Here is a 14,237-nt window from a genome sequence, read left to right on the forward strand (position 1 = left end):
ATTTACAAAAAATAAATATGTCAAGAATTCTATATTTTGTTTGATATAAAAAAATAATGAAAATTTGCTTTTGATTTATTATTTGATTGTATACCCCACATAACTGAATTCAATGTTTCATCTTGGTACATCTTGTACAACATACATGTATCAAACTTCATACCATCAGAATAAGATTATTTACAATTGCTGATAAAAGATTTTTACGATTTAAAAACACAAAGTAAGTAAATATATTTTTTATAATTCAACTTATTTTGACCAACATAATCAATAACAAAGTAGGGGGAATCACATTAGCGATAAATTATCAATTTTTTATATAATTTCAATCGTAATAACCTTCAACATTTAAAGCAAATCTAACCTTAAAAAATTAATCTGTTGCTTATTTCACAATCAAAACATTCATTGAAAAAAGTTTTTATATACATTTTTGTCAAAAAAATTACTTTGTCGCAGGTAAAAAAAAATAAAGCTGTAGTTTTAACATATTTAAAAAAAATATTATGTCACGGTCGAAACCCGAACTACAATTATATCGTCCTGGTAGTGGTCGACTTCGAAAATCTGTTCAGGAATCGGAATGTGAAAATAAACTTGATTCGGGTAGCAATTTAAATCTTAATGTGTACAATAGACAATATGATAATACTAACAAATTTGATTTAATAAGCAGTAATATTAATGAACTCAGTTTGTCACAGTCTTATCGAGAAGAGTTGGGATCTACGTGTAGTTTGACGAGTGATTATAAACGTAGCAACAGGCATAAGAAGTTTGACCGAGTGTTGTATGATCCAAAGCGGGTTATTGATAAAGAAAAATCATCAGGTGTTTTAAATCATCATCATCAAAGTAACAATATGCAACTGGGAGGCGGTCATCGTTCAGACTCTGGTAGAAATCAATATGATCAATCACGAAATCGCGGGCGGGATAATAAAAATAGTGGGGGTAGGAGTAATAATGATGGATATAATGATAATAGTAACACATCGAATAAACATTCACATAGGAGAGGTCACGGTAATCGAAATCGCTATGATCATGATGGTAATGATAGACGAGGGAATAATGAAGAAAGTTGGAGATCATATTCACCACATCGACGGGATTATCGACAGGCATCTGAACCAAGAATAATGGGTGTACCATCGGATGTCAATCGTGTACGAGATACTCGTAGCGTCGAACCAATGGGTCCACCACGTTGGAATCAAGATAAAATGCATTCAAAACCGCCATCTGGTCGAAGAAATAGTACAATATCAATGGGATCAGATGGTATGATTCAACAGAAACCATCAAAACCTCCACCAAATTTCGATTCATTACCACCACGATTTAAAAATAAATTTTTAAAAAATAATGGATTTCACAATGTTAATAAAAGTTCTGAAGAACCATGGGATGGATCTAGCGTGACTTTTCAAGGTTCGGGAAATGGGAATTATCAACAATCAAATTCGCGTGTTGGGAGTCCACATCAAAAACCACAAATAGTACAGCAACCTATGCTTGGAGGTGGTGGCAATCAAATGCGTGGTGGTTATATACCACCTCAATCTTGGTCACAAACTTTACCAAACATGCGTGGTAGAGGACGCGGACGACTTAGACAAGATGATTTAGACATGGATCGATTATGTCAACAACTCAGCCGAACAGGTACGGAAAAAATTAATATGATGAACCATCAAGTTCAGCCTCGGCCTATGACACCCCCACAATACTCAAATGTAATACGCACACCGAGTAATGAAAGTTTAACACGTTGCCAACAAAGCCCAAGTAAAGATTATTCCTTAAAAGTGGATCGTATGTATCGAGGATTACATACACCGCCACCTCATGTTACTACACCACCTGGTCAATTTCGACGAAATAGTATACCAGTGGAATCACAACAAGTTCATACACCTAGAGCACCATCACCAAATGTTTCACAACAACAACAACAACCACAACAACAACAACAGCAACAACAACCACAACAACAACAGCCATCACCGTCATCGAAAACACCACCGGAAATTCTTGATTGGAGCGAAGAAGTTGAAATGTATGCTGAAATTGAGGAAGGTTTAAGCGATGCTGCGATTACGAGAAGTTCATCGATGAATAGTTTAGTGGATCATTCATGTAATACACATCCGCCACGGGATAAGAAGAATCGCAGGAGAAGGTATTTATATTAATTTATTAATTATTATCTTAACTAACGCAATCTTTGACCTTGATGGTTTCACTTCCTTTATAATTATTTATATGAGATATCTATGAATATTTATTAAAACATTGTTTTATTAAAAAATTAAAGTGTGGTGGGTCCTCATTTTGGCGAATCGAATTTAGATTTTTTAGATCTAAATTGCTTTATTGAAAATTCAGACCAATTGAAAATTTGGAAAAAAAACCTTTAAAACATTCAAGACACAGTATGTCCACCGAACGAGTTGCCAAAAAAAAAAAAATAATTCTTCGCCAGAATCCCTGCTTGCCGAAAAAGAAAGGTTGCCATATACAAAACTTTGATCAAGCTATTAGTCGTGTCATTTAGCATTTCATAGAGAATTTCGGAATAGTGATCAGAAACCCCGAAAGCCCCCGAGTATACGTTTCTGGCCCATATTTTCAAGGTTCAAAAATCATCTCATAAATGGATTCTAATGATTAGCCTATTGAGCCCCCATAGCAAAAACCAAAACTTTCTAGGAGCAAGAAGTTAGATGTAGATTTTGATATATCGACCTTCCTGAACATTTAAAAAAAAAACTGGCCCGATAGGTTGAGGTACATAAAAATTCTTTATTTTAGCCTTTTTTGATCTTAAATGATTCGTCTATATATAGCGTCCGAAATTTTGCGATTATAATTAAAATCCTTTTCATCTTTTGTGGTTCTTCTAAATTCATTTTGTGTTTGTCCTTTCTCTAATAATCAAATTTTGGATTCTAAAAATGGAAAATTTTTCTTTTTTTCGGGAATAAAAATTTTTTATTTTAATATATGATAAATAACAAAAATGTATCTTTCATTCTATTGTTGGTGTTATAAACGAAGTAAGACGATACCTTTTTGTAAATTTATTTTATTCCAAAAATGCTTTTAATTGAATGTGTTTAAAGCATGATTTTTGTCTATATAGAAATCGTAGGAAAGGGGATGGACGAAATCGGTAAGCAATATGATTGTCTGTGTTGCTTTTAGCTTTTCCCCATCACGATGTAGCTTACTATTTTATGCTTATTTTATTTCATGCTTACTTTTTTACTATTTTTTTAATCATTGCTTTTTAGAGACTACATATTTATTGTTGCAATTTCAGTATATAAATCATATAATCATTAATATTGATAATATAATAATTGATAGTAAATAATTCTTAGAACTCTTCATGATAAAAAATAATAATTATATTTTTTCTTGCCTTTATGTTTGTTTTATTTTTAAACCGGATGTACCGGATGCTTCATTGGTTAACATTTATCACAACCATAATTTTGCATTTTAAAAGATCACCAGTATAGTTAGTTTAAAAAATAATATTTTGTTTACAAAAAAAAATGTAAACTTTTATTTTTCCAAGACCTACATTAAGCCAAAAATTATTCAATTTATATTGTACGAATAGTTGCTTCGAAATTATATTGTGATAAAAATAATACAGATTGGGCACAAATTGGAAAATCGAAAATTATCGAGAAATAAGAAAAATCCCATATAGAAAGCGATTTCTCTTATTGATTTCATAGAAAGGCAATTACTTAGAAACTACTTGTCCAATAGAAAATTAAATTGGTGTATTTGGATTCTTGGCCCTTATTAATCTAAAAAATTCGAAGATCGAAACAAAATTTATAAATCAACCGATAAAATACTATCATTTCATCAATTACGCGTACCATCAAAACAAAACTTTCGTAATTTCGTTTGCTTTATCACCTTAGATCTAAAATCACATATTTATTATAAGACACACTTTATTTGATATCTTAAATGTATTATGTGGTAGATTCATAACACTATCAAAATCTAATTAGATTTCTGTTTTATATAGTCCGAATAGAGACAACCGTGATCGAAGTATTGATAATGGAACGCGAAATCAATCACAGAATTCCAATAGAAGCAACTACTCACATAATCGATCTGGATATCGTTCGCGGGATAATAGCGCATCTCGTGAAACTTTTAAAGTGCCAGAATTTCGTGGTGATTCACAATCAAGAGGGGGTAATCAAAATAGAAACAATAATGAAGGACATAGACATCGACGACGACGCGATAGTCGTGATTCAAGTGGTGAACGAAGCCGACGCAATTCATTTAAAGAATCAGACAATAGAAATTGGCGTGATGAAATTCGTGATCGACGGCCGCAAGAAAAAGAAACTGCTGAACCAATAAAAACTTCATCATGTCAAGCGCCAGGTATTTTGGTATTACCTAGAGGAGACACTACTGCTACAGATAGCCCACGGCCGCAAAATCTTCCCATTTCTAATCGGCATTCATCTCATAATGTACAACAAGCGAATCCAGTTGTATCGTCACAACAGAAACAACTTTTCGACCATCATAATCCCGATAAGCCAATTGTGGTTCAAGCAACGAGTAGTCGAATATCAATTCCAGGTATTTAAAATTATTTGATTATTCCAGAAGTTTATTATTTTCATTTACGATTTTCCTACCATGGAGAAATTCAATTTGCGCTCAATATTTAATTCATTCAACTTCAAGTGCCGGGATGCATTCACCTTGATACTAGAGTATAGGTCGCTTTATATTTATTAAATCTAATAAAAATTTATTTTTTCTAGACCCAACACGCTTATCCGCAAGTGATTCGTCATCTTCGATAAACATAAACAATCAGGGGCCAAACTGTGTAACGGATCAGTTTGGTAATATTCGACCACCATGGTATGATCCAGAACGATCACGTACAACAACGTCGAAAATACACGTAGATACAGAAATTGCTGATCTGCAGTTACAATGGCTACTAAATTCTGGTGATATTTGTCGTGATTGGGATCGAGCAATGGCAATTCGACAATTTTTACAAGAAAGTTTAGTCACATGGCTACGTACCGAGATTAAATTTTGTCAAACAGAGAACGTTGAGAACTATTTTTGGCGTATTTTATATTATAACATTATTGAAGTATTACGAAAAGAAGATAGACCAGATCATAAAGAACAAAGTCGACAATATCTAAAACAAATCATTGATGAAGGTACAAAATATTTTGAAAATGTACTCAGAGAATTAGAAAAGAGTTATTCATTTAAAGTTGAAGATTTTTTGGGTAGTAAGAGTTATCCACAACCGAAAGGTTTAGGATATGTGGGATTGGCTTTGGTGTCTGCACAAAAGGTTTATATTTGTCTTGGTGATTTAGCTCGATATAAAGAACAAATGAATGATCAACCTAGTTATGGAATATCTAGGCAGTAAGTGATTTTGAAATTTTTCTATTGTTTCATATCCAAATTCTTATTTCTAAAATTAATCATCAATTCCGATTTCAATGAAAAAATAATTATGCAAATCGTATTTGGCTTAATAGGGTATTCCACTATTTTTGAAAAAGTACTTCAAAATGTTGATTTTGCTAATGAAAAGCTACCAAAAATTTATTTCGGAAAAATACACATGCTTTCTAGCCAAAAACTTAAGGACGTTCATGCGTCAAGGATATTAGTAGAGAAATTAAAAACAATATGATAAAGCGATAGTTTAAATGATTTTCTATGATTTTAAACAGGAGAAATATCCTGTTATCGAATTAATTTCATTAAATTTTAAGTTTAAAAAGTGACTAAAAGTAAGGTTTAACATGAGACTAAATGGAAAATATAAATCGATATTTTTCAAAAATTATATCGATAACCATACTTGAAACTTTTACCAGTTTACCAACTATTTTTTAAACTTTTAATAGAACTTTAAAAAAAATTTCTATTTTCTACTAATTTAAAATTCTTTAAAATTTACATACTGTTTCCCTATGAACGCACATAGCAAAACAGGTACACGCATGAACGTCCTTAAATTAAATTTTAAACCTTTTTTAAACTGTCAAAAACGCGGGCATCCAATTTGATGACGTAATATGGGTACCACTATACGAAATAACACAAATAAGTTTGACAGATATATTCATAGACATCTGATTATAATAAATATAAATACTTATTATCTATGTATATATTATACCCAGCTGTCTACACTGAACTAACTGATGGTCTATGATTCATACCGCTATGACATCACAGCAGGGCTTACCCGCGTTTTAGGTCACGTGATATACAGTTTAAAAATTACGATTTTTAATTTTAATAAAAATCCGGTAAAAGTAAAAAGTGCTTTTATGACTCGAAATCAGAATATTTAAGTATATTTTTACATAAATTTTAACTTTTTTCAAATTGCATGATTTATTTTTGACTAACGATAATACCCTATTCAGCTTTCACGCTCGTTTTTTAAATTTTAAAGAATCTACCCTTGAAATAGAAAAGTTTGAGGAAAAACCTCAAATAGTTTAGTTAGTAAATTAAAAAACCAAAATTAAATATTGTCGCATATCATATCTTTAAAACTATACAACCCCAACCTCTCTATTTCATTTGAATAATAATTATACATTTAATATTTTAGGTATTATTTACATGCTCAACAGCTAAATCCTAAAAATGGTCGTCCATATTACTTATTAGCTGTTTTAGCTAATAATGCTGTAAGTTATATTTTTATAATTAATTCATAATACATAAATTTTGGGATTTTTATTTAAGAATTTCAATTAATTTTTCAGCGGAGAAAATTAGACGCTGTCTATTACTACATGAGAAGCTTAATGACATCAAATCCTTTCCAGTCAGCTAAAGAAAGTTTAACTAGTTTATTTGATGACATTCGGAAAAAGGTATGTTTCTGTTAAATGATTGACGAATCGTTTCAGTCTTCAATGTTTTCCAAACTCGATAGAGGTATTGAATCTTAACGTTTTAAGAATATATTGTTTAAAATCAAAATACTAAAATAAATTTAGCCAAAATCGTTAAATTTAAATTATTACATAATTTTTGTGTTTCTTTTATCCGTATTGCAGTTTTTGTGACAGTAGTTTAATTCTAAAGGATAAAAAGACACATTTTTAGACTTAATATGGATTTTAATTTTAAAATTTGTGATAATTATTATACAAATATTTGTATATAGAAGGGAAGTACGTCCCGGAATCTTATCTTGACCCACGGGTCGTCTAGATTGTTATCGAGTGCTTGGAAAACATTGAATCAATTTACTCTTGATTAATGTACAATAAAATATGTGTTATTTTTATTAATGCGACCAGTATATACATCAGACGACCGTATGTACTTATTTTAACATTCAAAATAGTCTTATAAATCGAATTCTATTTTTTAGTAGAAAATATCAATATTAAGATTGTTCAGAAGAAATTTTCAAAAGCACTAATGAAGACATTACACAGTTTATTCTTTTAGTTCTAAATAACATCATCATAAAATTAAAATACGCTTTTCATTTTTGTTTTCGGGAACAAAAAATGGTTGTTTTAATTATTTTTAATAGACATGTATTCGTTTACTTCCAAACGAAATAAAAATCGTCGAAATCGACCAGGATCATTTGATTTTTTATCCACCATTTTGATTACCCAACCAAATCTTTCTTCTGTTCTTCTTAACAGTCTTTTTATAATTGTCTTGATCTTAAATGTAATAAAATTACATTTATTAACGAGAAACTTAGTTTTTACTCAATGATGTAAACTTCCACTTATTTTTGTAATTTCCTAATAAATGTTTTTTTTTCATAGTACGAACAAACAGAACGTAAAAGACGTGAAGAAAAAGCCGAACGTGCTAAATTGCACATGAAAGAAAGAGAGAGAAATGTACCAGGTGGTAATTCATTACGTCGCGAAATTTGGATTCATCCCGAGGGTGGTAGACGTGTTCATAGAACAACATCTGCTCAAGCTGGTGTTTTGTTAGATTCGGATGAAGAAGATATTTCAAAACTTACCAGTAGTGAAGTAAGTACTCAAATTTATGACTTAAAATCTTGTATTGTAATTGCGTTGAATATTTGTAACAGCATGTCTGCATACGGCTGAGGAAAATCGTTTAAGTACTAAAAAATCTTGGAAACTATCCGACGATACTGGATTTTTATAGTTAATTTTTTGGTTTTACTTATCGTTATTTTGTTTAATAAATATAATATGCAGATAGATAATAATAGAATCAAGTCTTCAAAATCAAGTTTTTTTGACGATTAGATAAGAAGTTTCCAAGATACAGCCGAAAATTTCTCCAAACTATAATCCTACATATAGCATTACGGGCGATGCCGCAGAAAATATTCGACTTATCACATTGTGTCTCTGATTTCGATAAAACTCAGTACTTAAGGTAATTTTGACCTAAAAAATAAAAAAAAAAGGGAGCATTTGATGATTGAATGCTTAGTTTCTGAGATATAATTCAAAATTTCATACGAAGAATAATTTCTCGAATCGATTTCCGGCAATTTTTTGGAAAATATTTATCTGATAGTTAACCTTCGAACTAAATTTTTGTGACTTTTATGTTGTAACTACTCTAAAAATCAAATCCGAGACATACTTGTTATTTTTATTTTTTGCTTTTGAGGAAAACCATAAAAATTATTTGAGCATTATGTACGAAGAAAAATATAGTAATCAAGTTTGACTTTAATCTGTATAATCAGAAAATTTTGAAAAATTATTTTTGTGGCCTTAGCCCTACCGATGATAATTCCATTAGGATATTGATAGGTGAAAAAGATTGACGCCTAAGTTACAGAATTTTTGAAATCGTACTCTTATACAAAGATATTCCTTTCATTTATGTAATGTTCTTTATCAATAATTTTGGTTATTATTTTGTTACAGATTAATAAACGTTTTAACATCAGTTATTTACACGTACTTGGCAAATTAATAACAAAAATTGGGTAAGTCTTTAAATAATTAAAAATATTTATATTTTTAATATCAAAATTAGTCTTTTAGAGTTCTCAGGATGCCAATCATACTTGTCAGCTTTTTGTGACGTATCAAATTTTAAAAGAGATCCAAATTTGTTTCTTTGTTATTTTCGAATTAAGATGTTGTCAAAGTCGTACCTAACAAATTTTTCCTCAACGAAAATAAGAAATAAAAAGTGTTATCCAAGGGTCGGACAATTTTTAACATGGCATAATACTGACAACAAATTCACTATGTTCTGCAGCTAATCTCATGTGAATGTTTTTGCTTCTTTGTTACAGAATGGAAACATTTCAAGATGCTGCCCTTCAAATGTTAAAAGAATTTAGAGCATTATTACAACACTCACCATTTCCATTAATATCGACGCGTCTACTTCAACTTCTCGCATTGAACATGTATGCAATTGAAAGTTCCAAATTGAAAGGTAAGTCAATTTTGATTTCTGTCAATTTAATATTTAAGGTAAACCACTTAAACTTGAACCCACATTTTTTTATATTTATTCGAAAGATTATACTTAAATAATGGATCCATAGAAAAAAATTTGATTATTTCACCGCATGATTCACGAGATATCATTAATTAAAGTTATGCAAAAAAATATGCTGGGTCCTATGAGTGTCCGCAATATTTGTATCGATTTTGCAATTTTTTTAAGGGGTACCCCTTTGAAAAAATCGAGAAAAACGCAAAAAAAAAATTTGTTTTGGAATTTGATCAAACTTGGTGGGTGGGGTAATTTTGATCCAAAAAGTATAAAAATCAGGTTAATTTAATGATTGGATGCAGAATATCTGAGATATCGCAATATTTGTATCGATTTTAGTCCGTATCTCAAAAACTATTCCACCAGTCAACAAATGCACGCGATTTTTGTACTTTTTGGGTCAAAATTACCTTATAAACTGAGTTTTATCGAAATTGGACATAAAAAAAATTTTTCGATTTTTTGCAATTTTTTTAAGGGGTACCCCTTTGAAAAAATCGAGAAAAATGCAAAAAAAATTTGTTTTGGAATTTGATGAAACTCGGTGGGTGGTGTAATTTTGATCCAAAAAGTATAAAAATTAGGATAATTTAATGTATGGACCTAAGTTACAATGTCAGCGAGTATCATGGGAGTTCCCCGCCGAAAAATTAAAATCCATAAAATTGTGAACTAAAGGGAGGATAATTGACGGCTATAACATGATAGTCTTTGTTTTAAAATGGAGAAATTGCCCAGCAAAGCGGGCTTGTATCTTCTAGTAATATATAAATTAAAATTACGTTGTCTTTTTTACCTAAACGCCCAGTCCAGAAATGGGCCATGAAAAACTAAATAAAGTAGCAGTCACATAATTTATCGCAGTTTTATTATCCTTTAAAATAAAATTATTAAATATAGGATTGTTAATAACTAAAAAATATTAAACAAAATTCTTAAAACTATAAAAATAAAAACATTTGGTATATTAAGTGGTTAATTAATTATTAATTTGTACATCTAATTAATTTATGAATGTTTAAAAAGATTAATATTGTTTACTTCTTACAAAACATATGCATTCAACAAGGAGGATTAACATATTAGTCCACAGTAAATTGTCCATTTTCATTAAATTGTTTATTCAGAGAGGTAAAAATGATTTGGTCCGATATTCTACAATCAAGTTGTCCGCCACCCGACACCCGGAAAATTGTTATTTTTTGTTTTTTAATTATGTTCTTATATAAAAAAAGTTATTTATCAGTTTTTGATTATGACGTAATTAAAAGTTTTTCGTAATCTGCGAAAAAAACTTCCATTTTCCTGAATTTTCCCAAATAAAAATTTTTTTTCCATAACGAAGCCAGGCACAATCGTTTATGTTGAATTCACATCATATGAACGCCAAGTGAAATGTGAGAAATTTTAATTAATGATTGAAAAATCTGTCTTAATGGTATAGAGTTTAGTGGGGAATCTGTCAATATTTTAGAGACTTGTCGCTCATTGCCATTTGCATACTATGGGCGTGTTCCATAATATTTACCAACATACTGGCCAGTGCTGATGACGTCATAAACCGACGCCATACTGGTGAATCGTTCCGAAATATACTGGACAGTCAGTGCATGTATATAATAATAGGTTAAGGTGACCATGTAATAATTGTTAAATTATTATATTTGAAATAATAACGCAATATGATTATTGAGTATTATGAACGTTTATTGATCTTTACTATTCAACGGTTGATGCTCAACTTGGGGTTAAGAATATATATTCTTATTGTATTCGTTAATTACGAGTAAGTCTTTTTCAGACGCCATTATTCCTTCTTAATGAACAATAAATAAATAAATATCTTGCACCAACACTCGATGAACACATGTACAATGTCATGCCCGTTTTATCAGTACAATATGGTCGATTTCTGACGTCATGAGCACTGGCCAGTATACTGGTAAATATTAAGGAACACAGTCTATGTAAATTCATCATTAGTAATCATTTACGAAAATGGATGCTGTACTGTGAACTATCATTTCAATTAACAACTTGTAAAAATAAAAACAGACAATAAATTCATTATTAAACACAAAATATAAGAATGTTTTGCAAATTAATAATGAATTACTATACAACAACGAATTATATATGATACAAAAAAGTACATCATTATCTGATAAATTATCAACGAGTCACGTTCTCACAAAATATCTTTTTGGTGGTATCCTTTTTTTTTTTTATTTTAGGTTAGGTTTTTTTTTTGGTACATTGTTGATGTGTGCGTTCGTCCGTTTTCTTGTTCATTCTATCTCCACATGTTCTTAAGTTGTTTGTTTGTTGTTGTTTATTTGAGAAGGAACTTTATTATACTGGATGTTCCATTTTTATGGAAAGTAGATATTCTAAAAAGCTAGAAGGTTTGATGAAAGTACAAGGTACTTCTAAATCTAAAAGACATATGGATGACTCTAAACAGTTTTCTCTCCTTGAAAATCTTATTAAATAATTTCTAGATTGTGACACAAAAATTCAACTTTAAAAATTTACCTACCCAAAAGCTCAAATAGTACGACCACTAAGCCGGGATGCATAGGAAAAGTGGAGAAACAGCACCGATTTTAATCAAATTTTTTTGACGTGTTAGGACCCCAAAGAATATTAAGCCAATTTGACCTAGTCAGAACGGGGTATAAGGCCTCAGCGAGGATATGTATCCCAAATTTTTTTGAAATACTTATTTTGGCTTATAATTGTCATCTAGTAGGTCTTTTTGGTCGCTGCATACGAATGTGATGTCAGATTACACGAATTCCAAAAATCGTGCCATTATTCATACTTACTTTTCCGTTTTTGTGCCAACAAGTCGAATTTTGGATCAATAATGGCACTATTTTTGGAATACGTGAGAGGATTAGTGTAATCTAACATCGGATTCGTATTCAGCGTATTGGGTCATGCGTCCGTAGCTTCCATCTTGTAAACCGTTAGAGATAGAACAAAGTTTTAAATGTAAAAAATGTTCCTTATAAAAAAATAAACAACTTTTGTTTGAAATATTTTTTCGTAAACATCACTGTTTACCCGTGAAAGCGCAAATTGTATAGCATGTATTATATGGGAATATCATTTATATATGTGTGACATGTATGTATGTGTAATGTGACAGAGTAATCAACACTGCCTATACATGGTATTTCAACAATTAAATTCAAAATTTTGGTTTTCACTTGTTTTATTCATCTGTTGTGAGAGGGTATAGTTTGATATGTAAATTAGAAAAGGAATAAAATTTAAAATGATTTATTTTATGATTTATCACCTTATGTTATCATTTCGCTAATTATAATTTCCTTTTTGATTTCGCGGGAAAAAAAGTAATATACAAAATCCCTTGTAAGACACAAAATTGTTATATTGTCAGTAACTCCCTGTAGATATTTTTAATACCAACCCTCTTGATATAACTAAACACAACACATATACACATCCACAAATTGCATTTTTAAAGATGAACAGTGCATTTCATTGTTTTCTTCGTGTTGTAGTTTTTTTATTTTTATTTTTGGTATACTTTTATTCCAAATGACTGCTTCCAATTAGTTTATGTGTATCATTTAGTTGTTGTACCCACCAAATAATACAACAAACATTCCTTGTTTATTCTTTTTTACTTTACAAGACAAAAAACCCATGTTATTAGCAGTTACTAAAGTAATAGGGTTATTTTATCTTTAATAGGTTAGAAATGTTGTATGTAGATAAAGAGTTATTTTATTTTATGAACCAATGAACTTTTAAGTTGATTAAAAAAAAAAAAAAAAAAATTCAAATTATTTTTTGCAAAACTTATTGTTTTATTCATTATATAGAAGCTTTGTTTGGAAGAATGGTCATTCATGTATCTCTTCTGACTTTAGATATTCACTCAAGTAAGCGCTGTTTAAAACACATTCTACAAACTTTAGATCGAAACGCGCTAAAACATTCTATGAAAGATAAAACTTAGGTAAAAACAAGTGAAAACAAACAATTGACTGAGTTAATTTGCAATAACTTTCATCTTATTAATTTTTTATTATATTAAACTATCTTCCAGATTTAATTTTTTTTATTATCACTTATAAAGAAATAATAATTTGACTGGACTAGAGGGAATTAGCTTAGTTGACAAAGCACCTGCGTTACCGGAATTTTTTTAATAAAATGTAATATTGATTAATTAAAAAAATTTATTTTGTACTTATTTTTTACACATAATAAATATTGTTTTTTGATTTTTGTATTTAAAAAATTGAGAGAGAACACACAATGTTTGATTCAGTATTTAAAATACATAATAAAACTAGATAATAAAATTGAAAACATAAATTGATTTGAACCAATCATTTGATACGAAATTCCAAAATTTGCTCTATTTTTTTCAATCCAGTTTCTGTACTGATAGACATCTGTATAAATGCTTGCTCTATTGGAAGCACAGTATAAAACTTCTAATGATACCATACCAATTAGTTTATTATTTGCTGTCAATGGTGCACCATAATCACCCTAAAAAAATTAGATAAGTCGATTTAGTTAAATTTGCCTCTGTATCAAGTTACTTCGTTTGGGAGGTAGGAGGGAAAAAACTTTTTTTTTTTCAAATTAATTTTAAGCGCAAAATGCTAGCAAAAAATGAGTATGTTGAAATTGTTTTG

General features: G+C 29.9%; 1 protein-coding gene across 1 annotated transcript in view; it reads left to right on the top strand.

The window, feature by feature from the left end:
* The first annotated feature begins 489 nt into the window (after positions 1-489).
* The window catches only part of LOC123296956, a 108,235-nt gene continuing 94,487 nt past the window's right edge, over positions 490-14,237 (top strand). The window contains exons 1-9 of the mRNA XM_044878690.1: positions 490-2,188; positions 3,152-3,181; positions 4,064-4,641; positions 4,830-5,466; positions 6,677-6,755; positions 6,834-6,944; positions 7,866-8,084; positions 8,967-9,028; positions 9,344-9,489. Of these exons, the coding sequence (XP_044734625.1) occupies positions 510-2,188; positions 3,152-3,181; positions 4,064-4,641; positions 4,830-5,466; positions 6,677-6,755; positions 6,834-6,944; positions 7,866-8,084; positions 8,967-9,028; positions 9,344-9,489 (3,541 nt within the window). The 5' untranslated portion in view covers positions 490-509. The remainder of the gene's footprint in view (positions 2,189-3,151; positions 3,182-4,063; positions 4,642-4,829; positions 5,467-6,676; positions 6,756-6,833; positions 6,945-7,865; positions 8,085-8,966; positions 9,029-9,343; positions 9,490-14,237) is intronic.

Source organism: Chrysoperla carnea, chromosome 3 (assembly GCF_905475395.1).
Source record: "Chrysoperla carnea chromosome 3, inChrCarn1.1, whole genome shotgun sequence".
Classification (NCBI taxonomy): Eukaryota; Metazoa; Arthropoda; class Insecta; order Neuroptera; family Chrysopidae; genus Chrysoperla; species Chrysoperla carnea.